Raw genomic sequence first — 20,908 nt, 5'->3', positions numbered from 1 at the left:
GATATGCAACTGTTCAGGGAAGTCAGGAACCAATACACGCAGTCAGTCAGGAAAGCTAAGGCCAGCTTCTTAAGGCAGAGGTTTGCATCCTGTAGCTCCAACTCCAAAAAGTTCTGGGACACTGTGAAGTCCATGGAGAACAAGAGCACCTCCTCCCAGCTGCCCACTGCACTTTGGCTAGGGAACACGGTCACCACCGACAAATCCATGATTATCGAAAACTTCAACAAGCATTTCTCAACGGCTGGCCATGCCTTCCGCCTGGCTACTCCTACCTCGGCCAACAGCTCCGGCCCCCCGCAGCTCCTCGCCCAAGCCTCTCCAGGTTCTCCTTTACCCAAATCCAGATAGCAGATGTTCTGAAAGAGCTGCAAAACCTGGACCCGTATAAATCAGCTGGGCTTGACAATCTGGACCCTCTATTTCTGAAACTATCCGCCGCCATTGTCGCAACCCCTATTACCAGCCTGTTCAACCTCTTTCATATCGTCTGAGATCCCCAAGGATTGGAAAGCTGCCGCAGTCATCCCCCTCTTCAAAGGGGGAGACACCCTGGACCCAAACTGTTACAGACCTATATCCATTCTGCCCTGCCTATCTAAGGTCTTCGAAAGCCAAGTCAACAAACAGGTCACTGACCATCTCGAATCCCACCGTACCTTCTCCGCTGTGCAATCTGGTTTCCGAGCCGGTCACGGGTGCACCTCAGCCACACTCAAGGTACTAAACAACATCATAACCGCCATCGATAAAAGACAGTACTGTGCAGCCGTCTTCATCGACCTTGCCAAGGCTTTCGACTCTGTCAATCACCATATTCTTATCGTCAGACTCAGTAGCCTCGGTTTTTCGGATGACTGCCTTGCCTGGTTCACCAATTACTTTGCAGACAAAGTTCAGTGTGTCAAATCGGAGGGCATGCTGTCCGGTCCTCTGGCAGTCTCTATGGGGGTGCCACAGGGTTAAATTCTCGGGCCGACTCTTTTCTCTGTATATATCAATGATGTTGCTCTTGCTGCGGGTGATTCCCTGATCCACCTCTACGCAGACGACACCATTCTATATACTTTCGGCCCGTCATTGGACACTGTGCTATCTAACCTCCAAACGAGCTTCAATGCCATACAACACTCCTTCCGTGGCCTCCAACTGCTCTTAAACGCTAGTAAAACCAAATGCATGCTTTTCAACCGATCGCTGCCTGCACCCGCATGCCCGACTAATATCACCACACTGGATGGCTCCGACCTTGAATATGTGGACACCTATAAGTACCTAGGTGTCTGGCCAGACTGCAAACTCTCCTTCCAGACCCATATCAAACATCTCCAATCGAAAATCAAATCAAGAGTCGGCTTTCTATTCCGCAACAAAGCCTCCTTCACTCACGCTGCCAAGCTTACCCTAGTAAAACTGACTATCCTACCGATCCTCGACTTCGGCGATGTCATCTACAAAATTGCTTCCAACACTCTACTCAGCAAACTGGATGCAGTTTATCACAGTGCCATCCGTTTTGTCACTAAAGCACCTTATACTACCCACCACTGCGACTTGTATGCTCTAGTCGGCTGGCCCTCGCTACATATTCGTCGCCAGACCCACTGGCTCCAGGTCATCTACAAGGCCATGCTAGGTAAAGCTCCGCCTTATCTCAGTTCACTGGTCACGATGGCAACACCCATCCGTAGCACGCGCTCCAGCAGGTGTATCTCACTGATCATCCCTAAAGCCAACACCTCATTCGGCCGCCTTTCGTTCCAGTACTCTGCTGCCTGTGACTGGAACGAATTGCAAAAATCGCTGAAGTTGGAGACTTTTATCTCCCTCACCAACTTCAAACATCTGCTATCTGAGCAGCTAACCGATCGCTGCAGCTGTACATAATCTATTGGTAAACAGCCCACCCATTTTCACCTACCTCATCCCCACAGTTTTTATTTATTTACTTTTCTGCTCTTTTGCACACCAATATCTCTACCTGTACATGATCATCTGATCATGTATCACTCCAGTGTTAATCTGCAATATTGTAATTATTCGCCTACCTCCTCATGCCTTTTGCACACATTGTATATAGACTCCCCTTTTTTTCTACTGTGTTATTGACTTGTTAATTGTTTACTCCATGTGTAACTCTGTGTTGTCTGTTCACACTGCTATGCTTTATCTTGGCCAGGTCGCAGTTGCAAATGAGAACTTGTTCTCAACTAGCCTACCTGGTTAAATAAAGGTGAAATAAAAAATAAAATAAAAATAAGCGTTGCAAAGGAGTGACCCCACCTGTTGGAAGACAATGGCTCAAAGGATCAATTTATTTGCATGCCATCATTACACTGGCTTTCCTGTACTAAACTCCATAGTGACTCCTTATTTATAGTCTGTCTGTCATATATCGTGGACACAGATGCCCCTCCATGTGGCAGGGCTCTGAGCTGTTGGATGGTTGCTGCTGCCTGCATGAATTATCAACAAATTCACATGACTGTCTGATGTTTGAACCACTCAACAGTGGGAAATGTTGGGCACCCGGCCCTACATGTGGATGAAAGCAGAATTGAAAGCCTTAGTTATTGTCAGTACTTTTGGAAAAGGGACTGTAGTCGAACAAAACCTACATTCAGTAAATGTCAATGACTTCAGTCTTATTAACGATCAAAATCACGAAGATACGGTTGTAAAGTGTTTATTAAATAAAACTATTATATGAGCACATCTTAAACATACAGATGGGTGCAATTCAACTTACAGAAGAAGAGCTGAACTGTTACAAAACAAGAAAACAAATGCTGTTTGGTAAAATAGAATTGAACATTTAACTATAAATTGTGGAATATTTCGGAACACATGTTGACGCAGTTACCTCAAACTATCTTCACCGGTAGTCGTTTCTCACTGTGTCCTCCCTTATCTACTTTCGTGTGATCTGGCCAGTGAAACCTCTATGTCAGAACGCTCTTTCGTCTTCCAGAAAGCATCTAAAGAGAAGTAGTACAACAGTGGATCTAGACAACAGTTGATGCTGGCCAGACAGAACATGGGCATGATAGCCTGCTTGATTTTGAGCATCAGCACGATGGAGGAGGGCAGGAAGAAGACAATAAACATCAGAAGGTTGATGGTGAAGATCAGCATGACATTCATCTTATTGTTGACCATGGCAGCATCGCTGAGGTGCCTGTGTAGCGTCCAGGACACCATGGTGGTGGAGACCACGTTGACCCCCAGCATGGCGAATACCAGCCCAAACTGCACGTAACCAGCTATCTGCACATTCAAGGCACATTCTTGAGTAAACTCAAAGCATTTGTCAGTGGCATTACAGCTCTTCATCTGACTGATGAAGTAGAGGGCCTCTGGGATGTTGACTGCCACAATCAGGACCCAGATGAAGACACAGGCCCTCCAGGCATTGGTGGTGGTGCGGATGTGGCGGGTTCTTAGAGGGTAGACCACAGCCAGCAGCCTGTCCAGGCTAATGAATGTGATGAAGACGGCGCTGGAGCGGATGTTGTTGCGGAACAGCATGGTGGTGGCCGTGCAGGCCTGGATGCCCAGGGGCCAGTTGCCTGTGGTGTAGAAGTAGACCCGGGTGGGCAGGGAGAGCACCAGCAGCAGGTCTGACAGAGCCAGGTGGCTCATGAAGACCGCGCTGGAGGATTTAAGGCCGTGGCGGCGTAGCAGAATCCACAGTGACACAACGTTGAGCGGCAGGCCCAGCACCATCACACAGCCGTACACTGCGGCAGAGACTGTATACACTGCACTCACACAACTCAGCTCCGGAGTGCTGTCCTCTAAGGTATCGTTGGTGTTGTTCATGGTGCTGTACTGTATCTCTGCTCCTTTTAAGACAGACGCAGCTGTGTGTGTCTGTGCGTGTGAACTGAAAAGAGACAGAAACCACGACAAACCAGCAACTCAGTGCTCTGGTTTCCACTTCCTAGCAGAGCGGTCTGTATGAAGGTTGAGCTGTTCTTAACTCTGTTTTTGAAATAACAGTGTTGAAATAGGTGTTGAAACAGGAAGTGAGGGTACTTTTTTCCTTCTCACCAAGGGCCTCCCATTCTATCTGCTAATCTATTTGAAGACTCTTGAGAACATGAATCCTTTCTGAGTAACAAGTTCAAATGAGTCACCCAGTAAAATACTACTTGAGTAAAAGTCTAAAAGTAGTTGCTTTTAAATATACCTAAGTATGAAAAGTACATGCAATTGCTCAAATATACTTAAGTACAAGTAAAAGTACAAGTAAAAGTGTAAATCATTTAATTCCTTATATTAAGCAAACCAGACGGCAGCATTTTCTTGTGTTTTCAATTTACGGATTTCCAGAGGCACACAACACTCAGACATAATTTAGAAATGAAACATTTGTGTTTGTGAGTCCACCAGATCATAGGTAGTAGGACTGACCAAGGATGTTCTCTTGATAAGTGAGTGAATTGGACCATTTTCCTGTCCTGCTAAGCATTGTAAATGTAACGAGTACTTTTGGGTGTCAGGGAAAATTTATGGAGTAAGAAGTACATTATTTTCTTTAGGAATGCAGTGAAGTAAAAGTAGTCAAAAATATAAATAGCATAGTAAAGTACAGATACCCCAAAAAACGACTTACTGTAAGTAGTACTTTAAAGTAATTTTACTAACGTACTTTAACCCACTGCTAGATTGAGAGAGGGTGGATTACATCTGAGCAGTCCATATCTGATCAATGTATAATTATGTATATGCTTCAATTCAGTATGAATAAATTACAAGACTCATTGTTGTAAATCCCATGCCTTTTGTTGATCAGATTAGTTAAGAGTTAGATATGCCCTCTGAGATATTCTGTGGAACCTCTATGGATCTCAGCCTCCTAAAGGGCAATACTTGAATGAGGTCACAGGTGTGATGAGTGAGAATACAACGGAACATTAACTTGAAGGTTGGATGATTGATTTGAAAATGTGTTGGCTTCTGAGAACATGAAATATACTTATTCATGTCACTGATGGAGTGCTGAGGTTTAGAGGGTCTACACCAGAAGTTAATGGTTTTAGGAGGAAGGTATATACAGTCGTGGCCAAAAGTTTTGAGAATGACACAAATATTAAATGCCACAAAGTTTGCTGCTTCAGTGTCTTTAGATATATTTTTTGTCAGATGTTACTATGGAATACTGAAGTATAATTCCAAGCATTTCATAAGTGTGAAAGGCTTTTATTGACAATTACACTAAGTTGATGCAAAGAGTCAATATTTGCAGTGTTGACCCTTCTTTTTCAAGGCCTCTGTAATCCACCCTGGCATGCTGTCAGTTAACTTCTGGGCCACATCCTGACTGATGGCAGCCAATTCTTGCATAATCAATGCTTGGAGTTTGTCAGAATTTGTGGGGTTTTGTTTATCCGCCCGCCTCTTGACGATTGACCACAAGTTCTCAATGGGATTAAGGTCTGGGGGGTTTCCTGGCCATGGACCCAAAATATTGATATTTTGTTCCCCGAGCCACTTAGTTATCACTTTTGCCTTATGGCAAGGTTCTCCATCATGCTGGAAAAAGCATTCTTCGTCACCAAACTGTTCCTGGATGGTTGGGAGAAGTTGCTCTCGGAGGATGTGTTGGTACCATTCTTTATTCATGGCTGTGTTCTTAGGCAAAATTGTGAGTGAGCCCACTCCCTTGGCTGAGAAGCAACCATACATGAATGGTCTCAGGATGCTTTACTGTTGGCATGACACAGGACTGATGGTAGCGCTCACCTTGTCTTCTCCGGACACGCTTTTTTCCAGATGCCCCAAACAATCGGAAAGGGGATTCATCAGAGAAAATGACTTTACCCCAGTCCTCAGCAGTCCAATCCCTGTACCTTTTGCAGAATATCAGTCTGTCCCTGATGTTTTTCCTGGAGAGAAGTGGCTTCTTTGCTGCCCTTCTTGACACCAGGCCATCCTCCAAAAGTCTTTGCCTCACTGTGCATGCAAATGCACTCACACCTGCCCGCTGCCATTCCTGAGCAAGCTCTGTACTGGTGGTGCCCCGATCCCGCAGCTGAATCAACTTTAGGAGACAGTCCTGGCGCTTGTGTCATTCTCAAAACTTTTGGCCACCACAGTGTCCGATTTCAAATATGCTTTACAGCAAAAGCACCACAAACGATTATGTTAGATCACCACATAGCCACAGAAAAACACAGCCATTTTTCCAGCCAAAGATTTTCCAGCCAGAGTCACAAAATCCACAAATAGAGATAAAAAATATTCACTAACCTTTGATCATCTTCATCAGATGACACTCATAGGACTTCATTTTACACAATACATGTACAGCGGGGCAAAAAAGTATTTAGTCAGCCTCCAATTGTGCAAGTTCTCCCACTTAAAAAGATGAGAGAGGCCTGTAATTTACATCATAGGTACACTTCAACTATGACAGACAAAATGAGAAAAAGAAATCCAGAAAATCACATTGTAGGATTTTTTATGAATTTACTTGCAAATTAAGGTGGAAAATAAGTATTTGGTCAATAACAAAAGTTTATCTCAATACTTTGTTATATACCCTTTGTTGGCAATGACAGAGGTGAAACGTTTTCTGTAAGTCTTCACAAGTTTTTCACACACTGTTGCTGGTATTTTGGCCCATTCCTCCATGCAGATCTCCTCTAGAGCAGTGATGTTTTGGGGCTGTTGCTGGGCAACACAGACTTTCAACTCCCTCCAAAGATTTTCTATGGGGTTGAGATTTGGAGACTGGCTAGGCCACTCCAGGACCTTGAAATGCTTCTTACGAAGCCACTCCTTCATTGCCCGGGCGGTGTGTTTGGGATCATTGTCATGCTGAAAGACCCAGCCACGTTTCATCTTCAATGCCCTTGCTGATGGAAGGTTTTCAATCAAAATCTCACGATACATGGCCCCATTCATTCTTTCCTTTACACGGATCAGTCGTCCTGGTCCCTTTGCAGAAAAACAGCCCCAACGCATGATGTTTCCACCCCCATGCATGTTCTTTGGATGCAGAGGGACGAAAGCAAACTTACATTGATGCTGTGACCCGGATCACTGGTAACTGGGAGACCGATGGGAGTACAGGGGAGGCTGTTATTCAAATGTCACATATTAGTGATCTTGACATAGGAGGAGAGTCTATGTTGTCAGGAAATGACCCATGTTTTGCAGTGTGTATATCCTCAGGTGAAAGCAGCACATGAGGAGCTGGAGATAACTAAGAGCACGGGCTGAATTCTGGAGATTGAGTGTACATCAAGATAGACCAGGCGGGGGTGTTGGGACAGTGTTGGTCTGGTCCAAAATACAGTACTTCTTACAGCACCTGCAGCGTTAAAGATCGTCATATCTCACCTCGGTGGGTGCATAGTTCTCACGTGAAGTGAGGTCCAGATGCATAATGGGTGAGATTGAAGACACCATGACAGAGGAAGCAGAGCTAAAGAGAGAGAGAGCGACTAGATTCCACTGTAGACATGCAGATGGGTTTGGTCTACTTTAAACATCATAGTTGGGTTGGGTTAGCTACTTTATTGGTTAATGCATCATATGAAAGAGAATAGATGTTGGGGTAATTGTACTCTGAACAACATTTTGAAGGCATTGATGTGAAAGCATATACAGTGCTGAGTTACCTCAAGAGGATGTAGCGTTGATTATGGATGCATACTTGCCTATCAGTTGGCAATGGAGGAGATGGGGGAACAAAGTGAAAATGACATGGCTTGGGAACACCTCTCAGAAAATGGGACCGGAAAGGGAAGATTGGGCAAAAGCATGAAGAGGCTTTTTAGGGTTGTCATTTTCGTGAAATCCAGCAGAAAAGTATCCTGGAGGCATAGAGTCAGGTGAAGAGAAAGTGGGAATTGTCATGGTCTCAGACGTTGGGTTTTCATGCATATATAATTATGCATAGCTTACCACATTGTTAATCTTGTGACTCTCAAACCCGAATCCGGGAGCGTAATCATCGCCTGACACTAATTAGCATAACGCAACGGACATAAATCTTCCTAGAACATTTTCCTATTCATGAAAATCACAAATGAAATATATTGAGACACAGCTTAGCCTTTTGTTAATCACACTGTCATCTCAGATTTTCAAAATATGCTTTACAGCCAACGCTAGACAAGCATTTGTGTAAGTTTATCATAGCCTAGCTTAGCATTATGCCCTGCTAGCAGCAGGCAACATTTTCACGAAAATAAGAAAAGCAATCAAATTAAATCATTTACCTTTGAAGGACTTTGGATGTTTTCACTCACGAGACTCCCAGTTAGATAGCAAATGTTCCTTTTTTCCAAAAATATTCTTTTTGTAGGCGAAATAGCTCCGTTTGTTCTTCATGTTTGGCTGAGAAATCGACCGGAAAATGCGGTCACTACAACGCCAAACGTTTTTCCAAATTAGCTCCATAATATCGACAGAAACATGGCAAACGTTGTTTAGAATCAATCCTCAAGGTGTTTTTCACATATCTATTCGATAATATATCCACCGGGACAATTGGTTTCTCATTAGAAGCGATTGGAATAATGGCTACCTCTGTACTTTACGCAAGATTTTCTGCGGGAGCCATCATGTGACCACTTGCTCAATGTTGTCCCTTACGGCTATTCTTCAACATAAATGCGTAAAAATACGTCACAATGCTGTAGACACCTTGGGGAATACGTAGAAAGTGTAAGCTCATTCGTAGCCCATTCACAGCCATATAAGGAATCATTGGCATGCAGCGCTTTCAAAATATGGGGCACTTCCTGATTGGATTTGTATCTGGGTTTCGCCTGTAACATCAGTTCTGTTATACTCACAGACAATATCTTTGCAGTTTTGGAAACATTAGAGTGTTTTATATCCAAAGCTGTCAATTATATGCATAGTCGAGCATCTTGTCGTGACAAAATATCCCATTTAAAACGGGAACGTTTTTTATCCAAAAATGAAATACCACCCCCAGAGTTTCAAGAGGTTAATACTGTTATGTTTTGTGTGTCTGTTTGTTGCTTTCCAAGTCTTATGCTATCACTCTCTTAGGAACTAGAAGGAGAAAGTGGAGAAACTAAAAGCAGCTCCAGCTGGAGGGGAGGAAGCCAACAGCTTCAGCTGGAATGTCATTTTGTTGTGTGATGAGAGATGGAAATTAAGATTGTGTTTGTTGTGATCATAGATCAGAGGCCATAAGTCTCTGAGTTTGTAAACCTCACGGTGAATGTTTTGTTATCATTGTTTGTTCATTTATAAGTAATTTCCAAGTTTAAGAAAGTTGAACAGTAGGAAGCTATTGTTCGAGAGGAGGGACTGTTTGGTTCTGAGAATATGAAATATACTTATTCATGTCACTGATGGAGTGCTGTTTAGAGGGTCTACACCAGAAGTTAATGGTTATAGGAGGAAGGTATATAGTGTGTGCAACTAAGCTTGGAATGTGTTGAGTGCAAGTGTTGGGAAAGGTTCCTCGTTCCTTGTCAATCATTGGCTTATTGGTAAAATCAGCAATCAGACAATATCTTCTTTAAGTAAATAAATCAAACCTTTATTAATGCAATTGCAGACAGAAGTTGACAACGGAAACACAGCACACGTTTCAGAGTAAGTTCTGCAAAATATAAAAGGTCAAAGTTGCTTTAATATGCTTGCAGTCAACCCCTAGTAATGTAACTGCCTACATCAACACCTTCTACTGATGAGACCCAGCCCATGCATATACAGTTATACAAACTTGCAGGAGAAAACTATAGCCCAGCAGTAATTTCCATTCCCGTGTGGCTTACAGTGGTATGTTTGACTTGTCTCCTATCTCTTTACTCCCCTGCAGGGGTCTGTGTCTATGTATCTCTTTTAGCCTTGAGGTGCTTTCTCACAGACACTCTGTTTTGACGGCAATGGCTCACATATCTGCTCAGACCGTTTCTTATAAGAGGCAGAGACTAGAAAAGAACTGTGGAACAGTATTAAACCTTATAATGAATATATTGCTCATCTGTGGTCCAGGACCCTATAAATGTAGTGGGGAAGCGTCTTATAGCCCTTCCCTTTCTATTCATACAACATAAGCATAATCAATTATTGTAATACATCAATAATTTGGTGCAGCCACTATCATGACCCCAAGGTGACACCCATCAGAAGCGATTACATGTGGCAGGCATTGATAGGGGGAGAGAGCTGTGGATTAGTGATGGAGGGGCGTTGAGGTCAGGTCAGGTCACCTTAAGGGAGAAATAAAAGTTTATGGCCCGTATCACTAGTGTCCTGCCTAGCAGTAAAGAATGATGTTTGTACAGATGGGTAGGAGGAGACTCAGCCTATGAGGAACAGTTAAATATCAGTGTTTGTGTGAAAATGTTTTTATCTAAATGCAGCTGTATTGACCCTCTGGGCAGAATAAACTTGGTTAAGCTTTCATAAATGTCCTTTGAGTTTTTTACTCTGAGAATTAGAACCTAACACCAGTCATTCATTCTTCGAGAGTCTTTCATGAGACTTGTCTCCTCTCTGTTGTGGTGATCTGAGTTTCCGTTTCCCAGATAGAGGTAATAGCCATCCACCTACAGGGAAATCGCCTCCACCCTAATCTCCACTCCACTCCGATAAACCACATCTATCTAGCAAGTCCTATCGATCTCCAGTGACCTGGTTGTCTGATCCTGTCTCTCTGGGTCCCTTGACCATGATGTTGTCCATCGGATGCTGGTCGATTTCCCCGGGCTTTGCCACGTTGTTCCCTCTAGTGGACATCCTCCTCCTCTCCTGGCTGGCAGTCAACAGGTTCTCCTTCAGGATGAAGTAGTAGCAGACCCCGTCCGTCAGACAGTTGACACTGCCCAGACAGGTGCTGATGTGAACGAAGTCTCTGAGGGGGTTGATGACGTCTGGGTTCTCTGTGCCGTTCTTGGCCAGGAAGTAGACGACTGCGGCCACGTGGTACGGGATGAAGCACAGCATAAAGGCCACCAGGTTGCTCAGGACGATCTTCACAGACTTGTTGTCCCTCACCTTCTTGTCCAGCGGGTTCCGACGCCGCATGTCACTCAGGATCTGCATCACGCGCACCGAGAAGAACAACATAGTGACAGTGCTGATTGTGAATACCGTCTCCATGGCGACAATGATCCATTTCTTCCCCCAGGTTTCCCTGGAGAATCCCTCGAAACACCTGGTTTCGTTGTTGTTGTGCAGGCTAGTGGTGTTTTTGTTGTGGAGCTCATAGACGGGTGTGGTGAAAGCGAATACCGTCACCCACACAGCCAGGCATACCAGGGCAGCCTTCCGTGGCGAGCGTAGACGCTTGCCGTTGAATGGAAACCGCAGAGAAACATATCGGTCGCCCGAGATGCACACGATCAGTACGATGCTCCCATAGATGTTGACAAACACCAGGCTCTCCAGGAAGGTGCAGAAGCCCATGCTCAGGCCCCAGGTGCGGCCGAAGGCGTATATCTTGAAGGGCAGAGAAAAGATGAGAAGGATGTCGTTGATGATCAGACTGCTGAGGTAGACTGTGGACTCAGTCCATCGACGGATCCTGAAGAGGAGGAGCCACAGGGTGGCCAGGTTGAGGGGTAAACCCACCACGAACGTGGGGACGTAGACAATCCATTGTATATAGCACACGTCCCTTTCACACAGTGGCATTTTACTGCAAACAGAGAGGGAAATAGAATACGCATATAAATGTCATTGCACTTTCACTTATGACACAAATCCAATCAAATTATATTGATCACATACACATATTTAGCAGATGTTATTGCAGGTGTAAAATGCAAAATGCTTGTGTTCCTAGCTACAACAGTGCAGTAGTATCTAATAGTATTATCTAATAGTTCGCAAAAATACACACTGATCTAAAAGTAAAATAATTGAATTTAGAAATATATATACATTTAGAAATATATATAATAATTTAGAAATATATAAATATTAGATTGAGCTATGTCGGAGTGGCATTGACTAAAATACAGCAGAATAGAATACAGTATATACATACGAGATGAGTAAAGCAGTATGTAAACATTATTTACACATTATTAAAGTAACTAGTGTTCCATTCTTAAAGTGGCCAGTGATTACAAGTCCATGTATATAGGGCAGCAGCCTCTAAGGTACAGGGTTATGTAACTGGGTGTAAGCCGGCTAGTGATGGCTATTTAACAGTCTGATGTCTTGAGATAGAAGCTGTTTTTCAGTCTCTCGGTCCCAGCTTTGATGCACCTGTACTGACCTCGCAATCTGGATGATAGCGGGGTGAACAGGCAGTGGCTTGGGTGGTCCTTAATGATCTTTTTGGCCTTGCTGTGACATTGGGTGCTGTAGGTGTCCTGGAGGGCAGGTAGTTTGCCCCCGGTGATGCGTTGGGCAGACTGCACCGACCTATTCAGAGCTCTGCAGTTGTGGGTGGTGCAGTTGTCATACCAGGCGGTGATACAGCCCGATAGGATGCTCTCAATTGTGCATCTGTAAAAGTTTTAGGGGCCAAGACACATTTCTTCAGCCTCCTGAGGGCGCTGTTGCGTCTTCTCCATCACACTGTCTGTGTGGGTGGACCATTTCAGATCATCAGTTATGTGTACGCAGAGGAACTTGAAGCTTTCCTCCTTCTCCACTGCGGTCCAGTTTATGTGGATAGGGGCTTGCTCCCTATGCTGTTTCCTGAAGTTCACGATCAGTTTCTCTGTTTTGTTGATGTTGAGTGAGAGGTTATTTTCCTGGCACCACTCTCCCAGGTCCCTCACCTCCTCCCTGTAGGCTGTTTCGTCATTGTTGGGGCCTACTACTGTTATGTCGTCTGCAAACTTGATGATTGAGTTGGAGGTGTGCGTGGCCACACAGTCATGGGTGAACAGTGAGTACAGGACGGGGCTGAGCATGCTTCCCTTGTTGGGCCCCAGTGTTGAAGATCAGCGAAGTGGAGGTGTTGTTTCCTACCTTCACTACCTGGGGGCGGACTGTTCGGATGTCCAGGACCCAGTTGCACAGGGCGGGGTTCAGGCCCAGGGCCCCGAGCTTAATGGTGAGCTTGGAGGGTATTATGGTGTTGAATGCTGAGCTACAGTCAATGAACAACATTCTTACATAGGTATTCCTGTTGTCCAGATGGGATAGGGCAGTGTGCAGTGTGATGGAGATTGCATCGTCTGTGAACCTATTGGGGTCCACAGATGCAAATTGCAAATTGAAGTGGGTCTAGGGTGGCAGGTAAGGTAGAGGTGATATAATCCTTAACTAACCTCTCAAAGAACTTCATGATGACAGGCTTGAGTGCTACGGGGCAATACTCATTTATTTCAGTTACCTTTGCTTTCTTGGGTACGGGAACAATGGTGGACATCTTGAAGCAAGTGGGGACAGCAGATTGGGATAGGGAGAGATTTATTATGTCCGTAAACACTCCAGCCAGCTGGTCTGCGCATGCTCTGAGGACGGGGCTAGGGATGCCATCTAGGCTGGCAGCCTTGCGAGGGTCAACACGTTTAAATGTCTTACTCACTTCGGCCATGGAGAAGGAGAGTCCACAGTTCTTGGTAGCGGGCCGTGTCGGTGGCACTGTGTTATCCTCAAAGCGGGCGAAGAACGTGTTTAGCTTGTCCGGAAGCAAGACGTGGCTGGTTGGCTCTAAGAACCGGCTCTTGTAGGTGAACGTTGGGAGCTGGCTCGCATATCAGAAGAGCCGAATCTATTTATAAAAAAAAATAAAAATAAAGATATGAATAATTAAAGATTGAAATTAATAGAATTAACTAATTCAAAGAACAAAATAAAAATAAAATGCTCAAGCGCACACACATTTGTTCTGTCTGCACAGACTAACAGCCTCACCTGTTGTTCCTGTCAATCAGACACGAAGTGTCAACCAATGAACCAAAGATGCGTGATGCCGAGCCAACACACTCACAGTCACACACTTAGCAGCCGAGGAGAGAGAAGAAGGACAGCTGTGAAAACAACAGCTGGAAAATGAGTCGGAAGCACAGTAGCATTTGGATGCATTTTAATAATGTAGACAATGTTAGAGCACAGTGTAGAATTTGCCAAAACAAAATCTCATATAAAGCCGGTTCTATGCACAACCTACACCGGTGTATGCGAACTGTGCACCCAACTGTGAAGCTAGCTGTAGCAGAGCTTCCAGAAACTAATAGGCCTGCTAGTGATAGTGGTGGAGCCAGCACCTCCACACGTGGAGATATATCCACTCAGTCAAGTAGGCCTACTCCGCGACGCACAGCTACGCAGTCTTCTATGGACCAGTTTATGCCAAAGTCTATGTCTGTAGCAAAGGCCAAATTGATATTGCATTTGCTAAAATTATTGCCACCAAATTCCAGCCATTTTCGATCGTGGAGGACAGAGGTTTTTAGAAACTATAGCAATAGTCTAAATCCAATGTACACAATTCCAAGCAAGAAAACCCTTTCAAAATCACTTATTCTACAACTGTACGAGAGCACACAGGCTTCAGTGCGGGGAAGAGTCCAAAAAGCTACTGCAGTTTGCCTTACCACTGACTGCTGGACATCAAGGGTAACCACTTCTTACATGTCAGTTACATGTCACTTCATTGAAGATTTTCCATGTCTAGCTGTCTTCTGGACTGCTTTGAGTTCAGCGACAGACACACCTCAGAGAACTTGGCAGAGGAACTGTTGAGAGTGGCCAGAGAATGTCAGTAGATGGAAAAGAGGTCTGTTGTGTCAGCAACAATGCAGCTAACAACCAAAGCCATGAAAATGTTTAAATGGACCCATCATCCATGTCTTGCCCACACAATCAACCTGATTGTAAGATATGCTCTGAAGGTGATGAAGCCCACTGTGGACAAAGTGAAAGCAGCTGTGGAATACTTCAACAGGAGCACAATAAGTGCTGAAAAACTAAAGTCTACACAACGCCAGATGGGGATGCCTGAGCTGAGGCCTAAACAAGACTGAACTACAAGGTGGAATTCAACATTTTATATGTTGAAGCGGTTTCTTGAGTCAAAGGATGCCATCATCTCTACCCTGGCCATTGTCAATGCACCTGTTGGATGTCTGACCAAAGAGGAATGGGAGGTGGTGGAGGAGGTGTGCAGAGTCCTGGAACCCTTTGAGCAGGTCACTGTGGATCAGTGGAGAGAGGTACAGTAAGCAGTTATTACTACATCATTATTTAATCCAGTATTATATATGTATATGAGCCGTAAATAAGAATGTAGTATCAGTAGACAAAGCATGAACCTGAACTAATAAGTTACTGTTCTCTCTTTTCAGCTATGTAACAACCTCAAAAATGATACTCATGTGTTGGAGTCTGCAGCGAATCACAGCCAGCCGCCAGAGAGAAGCAAATGTAACCATACGACATGTGAAACCGCTGCACTTGACCCCAGGTTTAAGAAGTTTGCCTTCAGTGATGCCAGAGCGATTGATGAGGCTATTCAAAGAATAACCTCAGCAGCAGGGAGGAACAGCCCCAGCAGTCAGCTGGCTCAGGCACCAGGGCAACAGGAAGAAGAGGGAGGGACAGCCCCAGCAGTCAGCTGGCTCAGGCACCAGGGCAACAGGGGGAAGAGGGAGGAACAGCCCCAGCAGTCAGCTGGCTCAGGCACCAGGGCAACAGGGGGAAGAGGGAGGGACAGCCCCAGCAGTCAGCTGGCTCAGGCACCAGGGCAACAGGGGGAAGAGGGAGGAACAGCCCCAGCAGTCAGCTGGCTCAGGCACCAGGGCAACAGGGGGAAGAGGGAGGGACAGCCCCAGCAGTCAGCTGGCTCAGGCACCAGGGCAACAGGGAGAAGAGGGAGGGACAGCCCCAGTAGTCAGCTGGCTCAGGCACCAGGGCAACAGGAAGAAGAGGGAGGGACAGCCCCAGTAGTCAGCTGGCTCAGGCACCAGGGCAACAGGAAGAAGAGGGAGGGACAGCCCCAGTAGTCAGCTGGCTCAGGCACCAGGGCAACAGGAGGAAGAGGGAGGGACAGCCCCAGCAGTCAGCTGGCTCAGGCACCAGGGCAACAGGAAGAAGAGGGAGCAGATGGAGCAGAAGCACCAGCAGTAGTGCCACAAAACCCTGCTGTGTGGAGCTGTTTGACGAGAGAGCAACTGGGGATGCAGCACGAAGGAATCCCTCAGCAGATGTCATAATGGAGGTCTGATCCTATTTTGAGGAGCCCCTCCTGGTGGAAGAACAAGGCCTCTGTCTACCCACGGCTTACTAAAGTCATGACAGGGAGACTCTGCATAGTGGCCACATCCGTTCCCTCTGAGAGAGTCTTCTCGAAAACTGGACAAATAATTACTGAGAGAAGAAACCGCATCAGCCCCTCGAATGTGAGGCAGCTTGCATTTCTGAATGCAAATCTCTCATAAAAGAAAATATGGTCAGCATTGCTATGTGCTGCTGGTTATAACATGGCAATAAAGAAGAGAGCATAAAGAGGGAGCAGTTTAATGTTTTAAGTGGGATGCTGCAGTTTTGCACATTGTTATTTATTTTTGTTTGATATGGTGCAATACTCTATTATTATGTTGTTCAGATTGTATTTGTTTTGAATTGTTGCATTTATATGCACTTTGTTTATATACATGAAAAAGTTACACTTTAAATGCAAATGTTTAATAGCATCCTTCTTTGTTACATTTATTTCAATTTGTGGGATGCTGCAGTTTTGCACATTATTTTTGTTGTTGTTGATATGGTGCAGTATTCTATTATGCTGTTCAGATTGTATTCGTTTTGAATGGTCAGATTTATATGCACTTTGTTTATATACATTAAAAAGTTATACTTTAAATGCAAATGTTTAATAGCATTCTTTTTCATATCTAACCAATGCATTTGAAATACATTGTAGTTCAGGTAGAGTATGATTTCCTTTATACCTTTAATTAGAATTGTTTTAACACCAATCATAGTCAAACTATCACAATCTGTTTGACTTGACTTTGGTGAGCTGAGTTGAACGAGCCAACTCACTGAAAAGAGACGGAATCACTACTGAAAAGGTCTGAACAGTGTGATTTTTCCCCATTGTAGAAAGTGCCCGTGTTTAAAATGTATTTCCATTGTTTTAGGGAGAGTGACATTTAAATGTCTCTAGAGGATTTAAGATTATACGACATCTCACAACAGCATAGCAGAAACCGTGGGTGAATGTAAATGTACGATGTGCTTTTAATTCTATAAAGCATGCAGTGACGAACTGGGAGCAAAACTCCTGTCCAAAAGTATTACAGTAGGCTACGGAAAAAAAAACACTCACCGAAATCGTGTTGGGATAATTATCTCGTCTCAACTAGAACCAAACCTTTTGGCTTTGAATACTTGTTTGGTAAGACACACTTTAACCTACAATAGACAGCCTGTCATGCCACTACTTCTTCCTCTGTGAAACAGTTGAACGCACCCCCTCCCCCCCAATCTGCTCTAGTCTAGTGCCGCTTTCGTTGACTAGATTGCATAGTTAAAGGAAGACAGTCATCAAGTATTGTGTGGTTTGAGCACCTTCCGTGGAAGCAGTTTCTGCTTAGGCAACGCTCACGTGGTTTAGCATGCTCTGTTGTTTTTTCATGTCAACCTTTTCACTGCCTCTGTAAGATGTGTATGTTAACAGAAGGAGTTTCCCATTGACATAACTATATACGTTTCCTACGCAGGTTGGAGTTTTGTCTTTTAGTATTTTCTAGAAGAAACCAAGCTGTATGTATACAAAAAGTTTTCCAATTGTATATCTTGTTTTTTATCATATCATGATTCCAACAACTCTCATTGCTAATGCACACATTCACATACAGTATGAGTGGGAGACTGTCTGGAAAAGTCTGAAACAGTGAAATATAATGTTATCCTTTACAAAGAGGCACTAGAGGGAGCCACAGGAACAGCCAGGTGATATCTTGAGTACACTGCCAGGAGCCAACTAAAATTAATGTTTGTCTGTGTGTTTGAAATATAACTACTAAATATGTAATCTAGCTCTCTGGAAACTATGGTTCTTGCCTGAAAGTGGACTTTTTCCTGAGAGGTCTGTCTGATACTGTAGTGCAGAGAACAATGTCCTTACGACATAGCATACATCACCACCACAACCACATCCTCATTTAATTTCCGTCTCACTTTTCCTACTTTGAATGAGTGATCTTCCAGTCTATGGAGGACCAAGACGGCCAAAGTAAAAAATAATAATGAATACATAAATAAATCCATAAATATATATGCAGATAAATGTAAAAATAAATGAATGTCCTTACTCCCATTGGTTGATCGGTATCAGAGTACGAAGATTGACTTCACATGCATGGTTTCTATGACACAGACACTACGCAATATGGCTACACGAATGCAAGAGACAGCCAGAGATTTGAGAGTTTTGGCTAACCTAGCTGAAAATGCTTGTGCTGAATCTGACTACTTACTTTTTTGTGTGGAGTCTCTGGCTGACAATTTGTTCCAGTTAGCTGCATTTACTGACACAGAGGTTGACCCTGTAGTGTTCAGCAATTTGGTAACCAAACAGGTCTCTAACCCATTGTTAAAACCTGCTCCAAAGTCACTGGTGTACCCCTCCGTATCCAGGCATCGTTCTACGAGCAAACTCTCATCATCTTGGGGGACGTCACCCATCCCCTCCATTCTCAGTTGAACTCATGCCACTGGGGTGGCGCCTGCGCTCCATTAAGTGCTGCACTAACCGTCACAGAGCAACGTTTATGCCAGAGGCCTATTCAACAAGCTGGGACAGTGATCAGGATGTATTTGTTATATATTTATTACTAATTCACTCATCATGTCCATTTGCATTACTGTCTTGAAGACTTTGCACTTGTGCAACGTGTAAAGCCAATGTCAGTCGAAGAAAAAAGAACACATCCATCCAGTGATTGAAGAGTGAAGATGATTTTGACCATGTTAGATGGGACCTTTACTATTCCAGGAAACGAAACAATACCATTTCTTTATTACAGATGGTGATTTGTAGTTCATGGTGGCATTGGCGGTTTTAGGCATCTAATCGTGTATCTCAGCGCCGCCACCAACAACCGGGCCTCCACAGTGATGAACAACTTCCTTGAAGCAGTCAACACCTGTGGACTGCCATCACGCGTTAGGTCTGACAAAGGAGGAGAACATGTTCAAGTGGCACACTTCATGGTGTCCACCAGAGGCCTAAACAGGGAATTCCCATCTCACTGGTAGAAGTACACAGAATCAGAGGTATAATCAGTTTTGTAATAATTGTGTATATTTTCATACTTCTTCAAATCAACCTTATTAGCTTAAATGGCAAATTATGTTTTGTTAAATTTGCAGATAAACATGTTTAAGAAGCAAATGAGTTGTCAGAATGATATTGTGGTTCTGTTAGGTTTGTGTTAGGTCACATGCTAGATTGCTCTGATTAGTAAACATTCTTACAACTTTTTTGCATAGAAAGAGTTGTGACTGTAGACAACTGTGGTGATTTTATGAATAACAATAACAACGACTGTGGAGGGATGTTTCTGCTTTGTCTCTTTATCCAGGATAAATAACTGTGGAGGGATGTCTTTGCTTTGTCTCTTTATCCAGGATAAATGACTGTGGAGGGATGTATTTGCTTTGTCTCTTTATCCAGGATAAATGACTGTGGAGGGATGTATTTGCTTTGTCTCTTTATCCAGGATAAATGACTGTGGAGGGATGTATTTGCTTTGTCTCTTTATCCAGGATAAATGACTGTGGAGGGATGTATTTGCTTTGTCTCTTTATCCAGGATAAATGACTGTGGAGGGATGTTTCTGCTTTGTCTCTTTATCCAGGATAAATGACTGTGGAGGGATGTTTCTGCTTTGTCTCTTTATCCAGGATAAATGACTGTGGAGGGATGTATTTGCTTTGTCTCTTTATCCAGGATAAATGACTGTGGAGGGATGTCTTTGCTTTGTCTCTTTATCCAGGATAAATGACTGTGGAGGGATGTATTTGCTTTGTCTCTTTATCCAGGATAAATGACTGTGGAGGGATGTCTTTGCTTTGTCTCTTTATCCAGGATAAATGACTGTGGAGGGATGTCTTTGCTTTGTCTCTTTATCCAGGATAAATAACTGTGGAGGGATGTTTCTGCTTTGTCTCTTTATCCAGGATAAATGACTGTGGAGGGATGTATTTGCTTTGTCTCTTTATCCAGGATAAATGATTGTGGAGGGATGTCTTTGCTTTGTCTCTTTATCCAGGATAAATGACTGTGGAGGGATGTTTCTGCTTTGTCTCTTTATCCAGGATAAATGACTGTGGAGGGATGTATTTGCTTTGTCTCTTTATCCAGGATAAATGACTGTGGAGGGATGTCTTTGCTTTGTCTCTTTATCCAGGATAAATGACTGTGGAGGGATGTATTTGCTTTGTCTCTTTATCCAGGATAAATGACTGTGGAGGGATGTATTTGGGGGGAGTGTTGGACATATTCTATACTTCTTTCTGCAACCTGGAGAGGGAGGGTCTACTCAACCTAGAGGAAGAGATCCACATCTATGCCCTGAACTGGAGATTTCTTCCACAAATCCAAAGGCACCTGCAGTTCTTCAAGGACAGCTGGAACCACCATCGATTGCGCACTGAGGGGAATCAGTCACCACTGCAGCTATGGACTCAGAATCAACATGAGGGATATCATGACCCCCTCCAGGTTTGTACTTTAAATAATGTTAGCAAGTACACTTCTAATGCATGACACACAAATTTGTACATATGAATAAGTATGAATGTAAGCAGCAATCAATGATGCAAATAATAAAATTGGTTAACATTATTTTACCACATTTGATTTAACATGATTAGAGATATATTGCAACTACCTGTGGTATTTTTTTTTACACTGCAAACAAACACTGTATTCCCAAATGACCTTGTTCAATTGTGATTCCCATTCCTTTATTATTTACATAGAATAGAC

The 20,908-nt window shown here is 43.8% G+C and overlaps 2 protein-coding genes across 10 annotated transcripts; both read right to left on the bottom strand.

Moving 5' to 3' along the window:
* Positions 1–2,670: 2,670 nt before the first annotated feature.
* Positions 2,671–3,988, bottom strand: lpar5b (lysophosphatidic acid receptor 5b). Its single transcript, XM_029673903.2, has one exon. It carries the CDS (start codon positions 3,820–3,822, stop codon positions 2,908–2,910), a length of 915 nt encoding a protein of 304 aa, XP_029529763.1. The 5' UTR covers positions 3,823–3,988; the 3' UTR covers positions 2,671–2,907.
* Positions 3,989–9,510: 5,522 nt separating this feature from the next.
* Positions 9,511–17,426, bottom strand: gpr55a (G protein-coupled receptor 55a). Of its 9 annotated transcripts, none has more exons than XM_065024305.1 (5): positions 17,240–17,424; positions 14,505–15,102; positions 13,822–13,937; positions 13,493–13,678; positions 9,511–11,641 (listed from the first exon to the last, which is right to left on the bottom strand). In XM_065024305.1, exon 5 carries the CDS (start codon positions 11,635–11,637, stop codon positions 10,618–10,620), a length of 1,020 nt encoding a protein of 339 aa, XP_064880377.1. In that variant the 5' UTR covers positions 11,638–11,641; positions 13,493–13,678; positions 13,822–13,937; positions 14,505–15,102; positions 17,240–17,424; the 3' UTR covers positions 9,511–10,617. The 9 variants fall into 9 exon arrangements, with proteins under 9 accessions (XP_064880377.1, XP_064880376.1, XP_064880379.1 ...); XM_065024304.1 differs by having other exon boundaries at positions 13,822–14,645; positions 15,025–15,102; XM_065024307.1 differs by having other exon boundaries at positions 15,025–15,102.
* Positions 17,427–20,908: the final 3,482 nt, after the last annotated feature.

This window comes from Oncorhynchus nerka, linkage group LG11 (genome assembly GCF_034236695.1).
Source record: "Oncorhynchus nerka isolate Pitt River linkage group LG11, Oner_Uvic_2.0, whole genome shotgun sequence".
Lineage (NCBI taxonomy): Eukaryota > Metazoa > Chordata > Actinopteri > Salmoniformes > Salmonidae > Oncorhynchus > Oncorhynchus nerka.
This window is presented reverse-complemented; position numbering and strand designations above follow the sequence as displayed.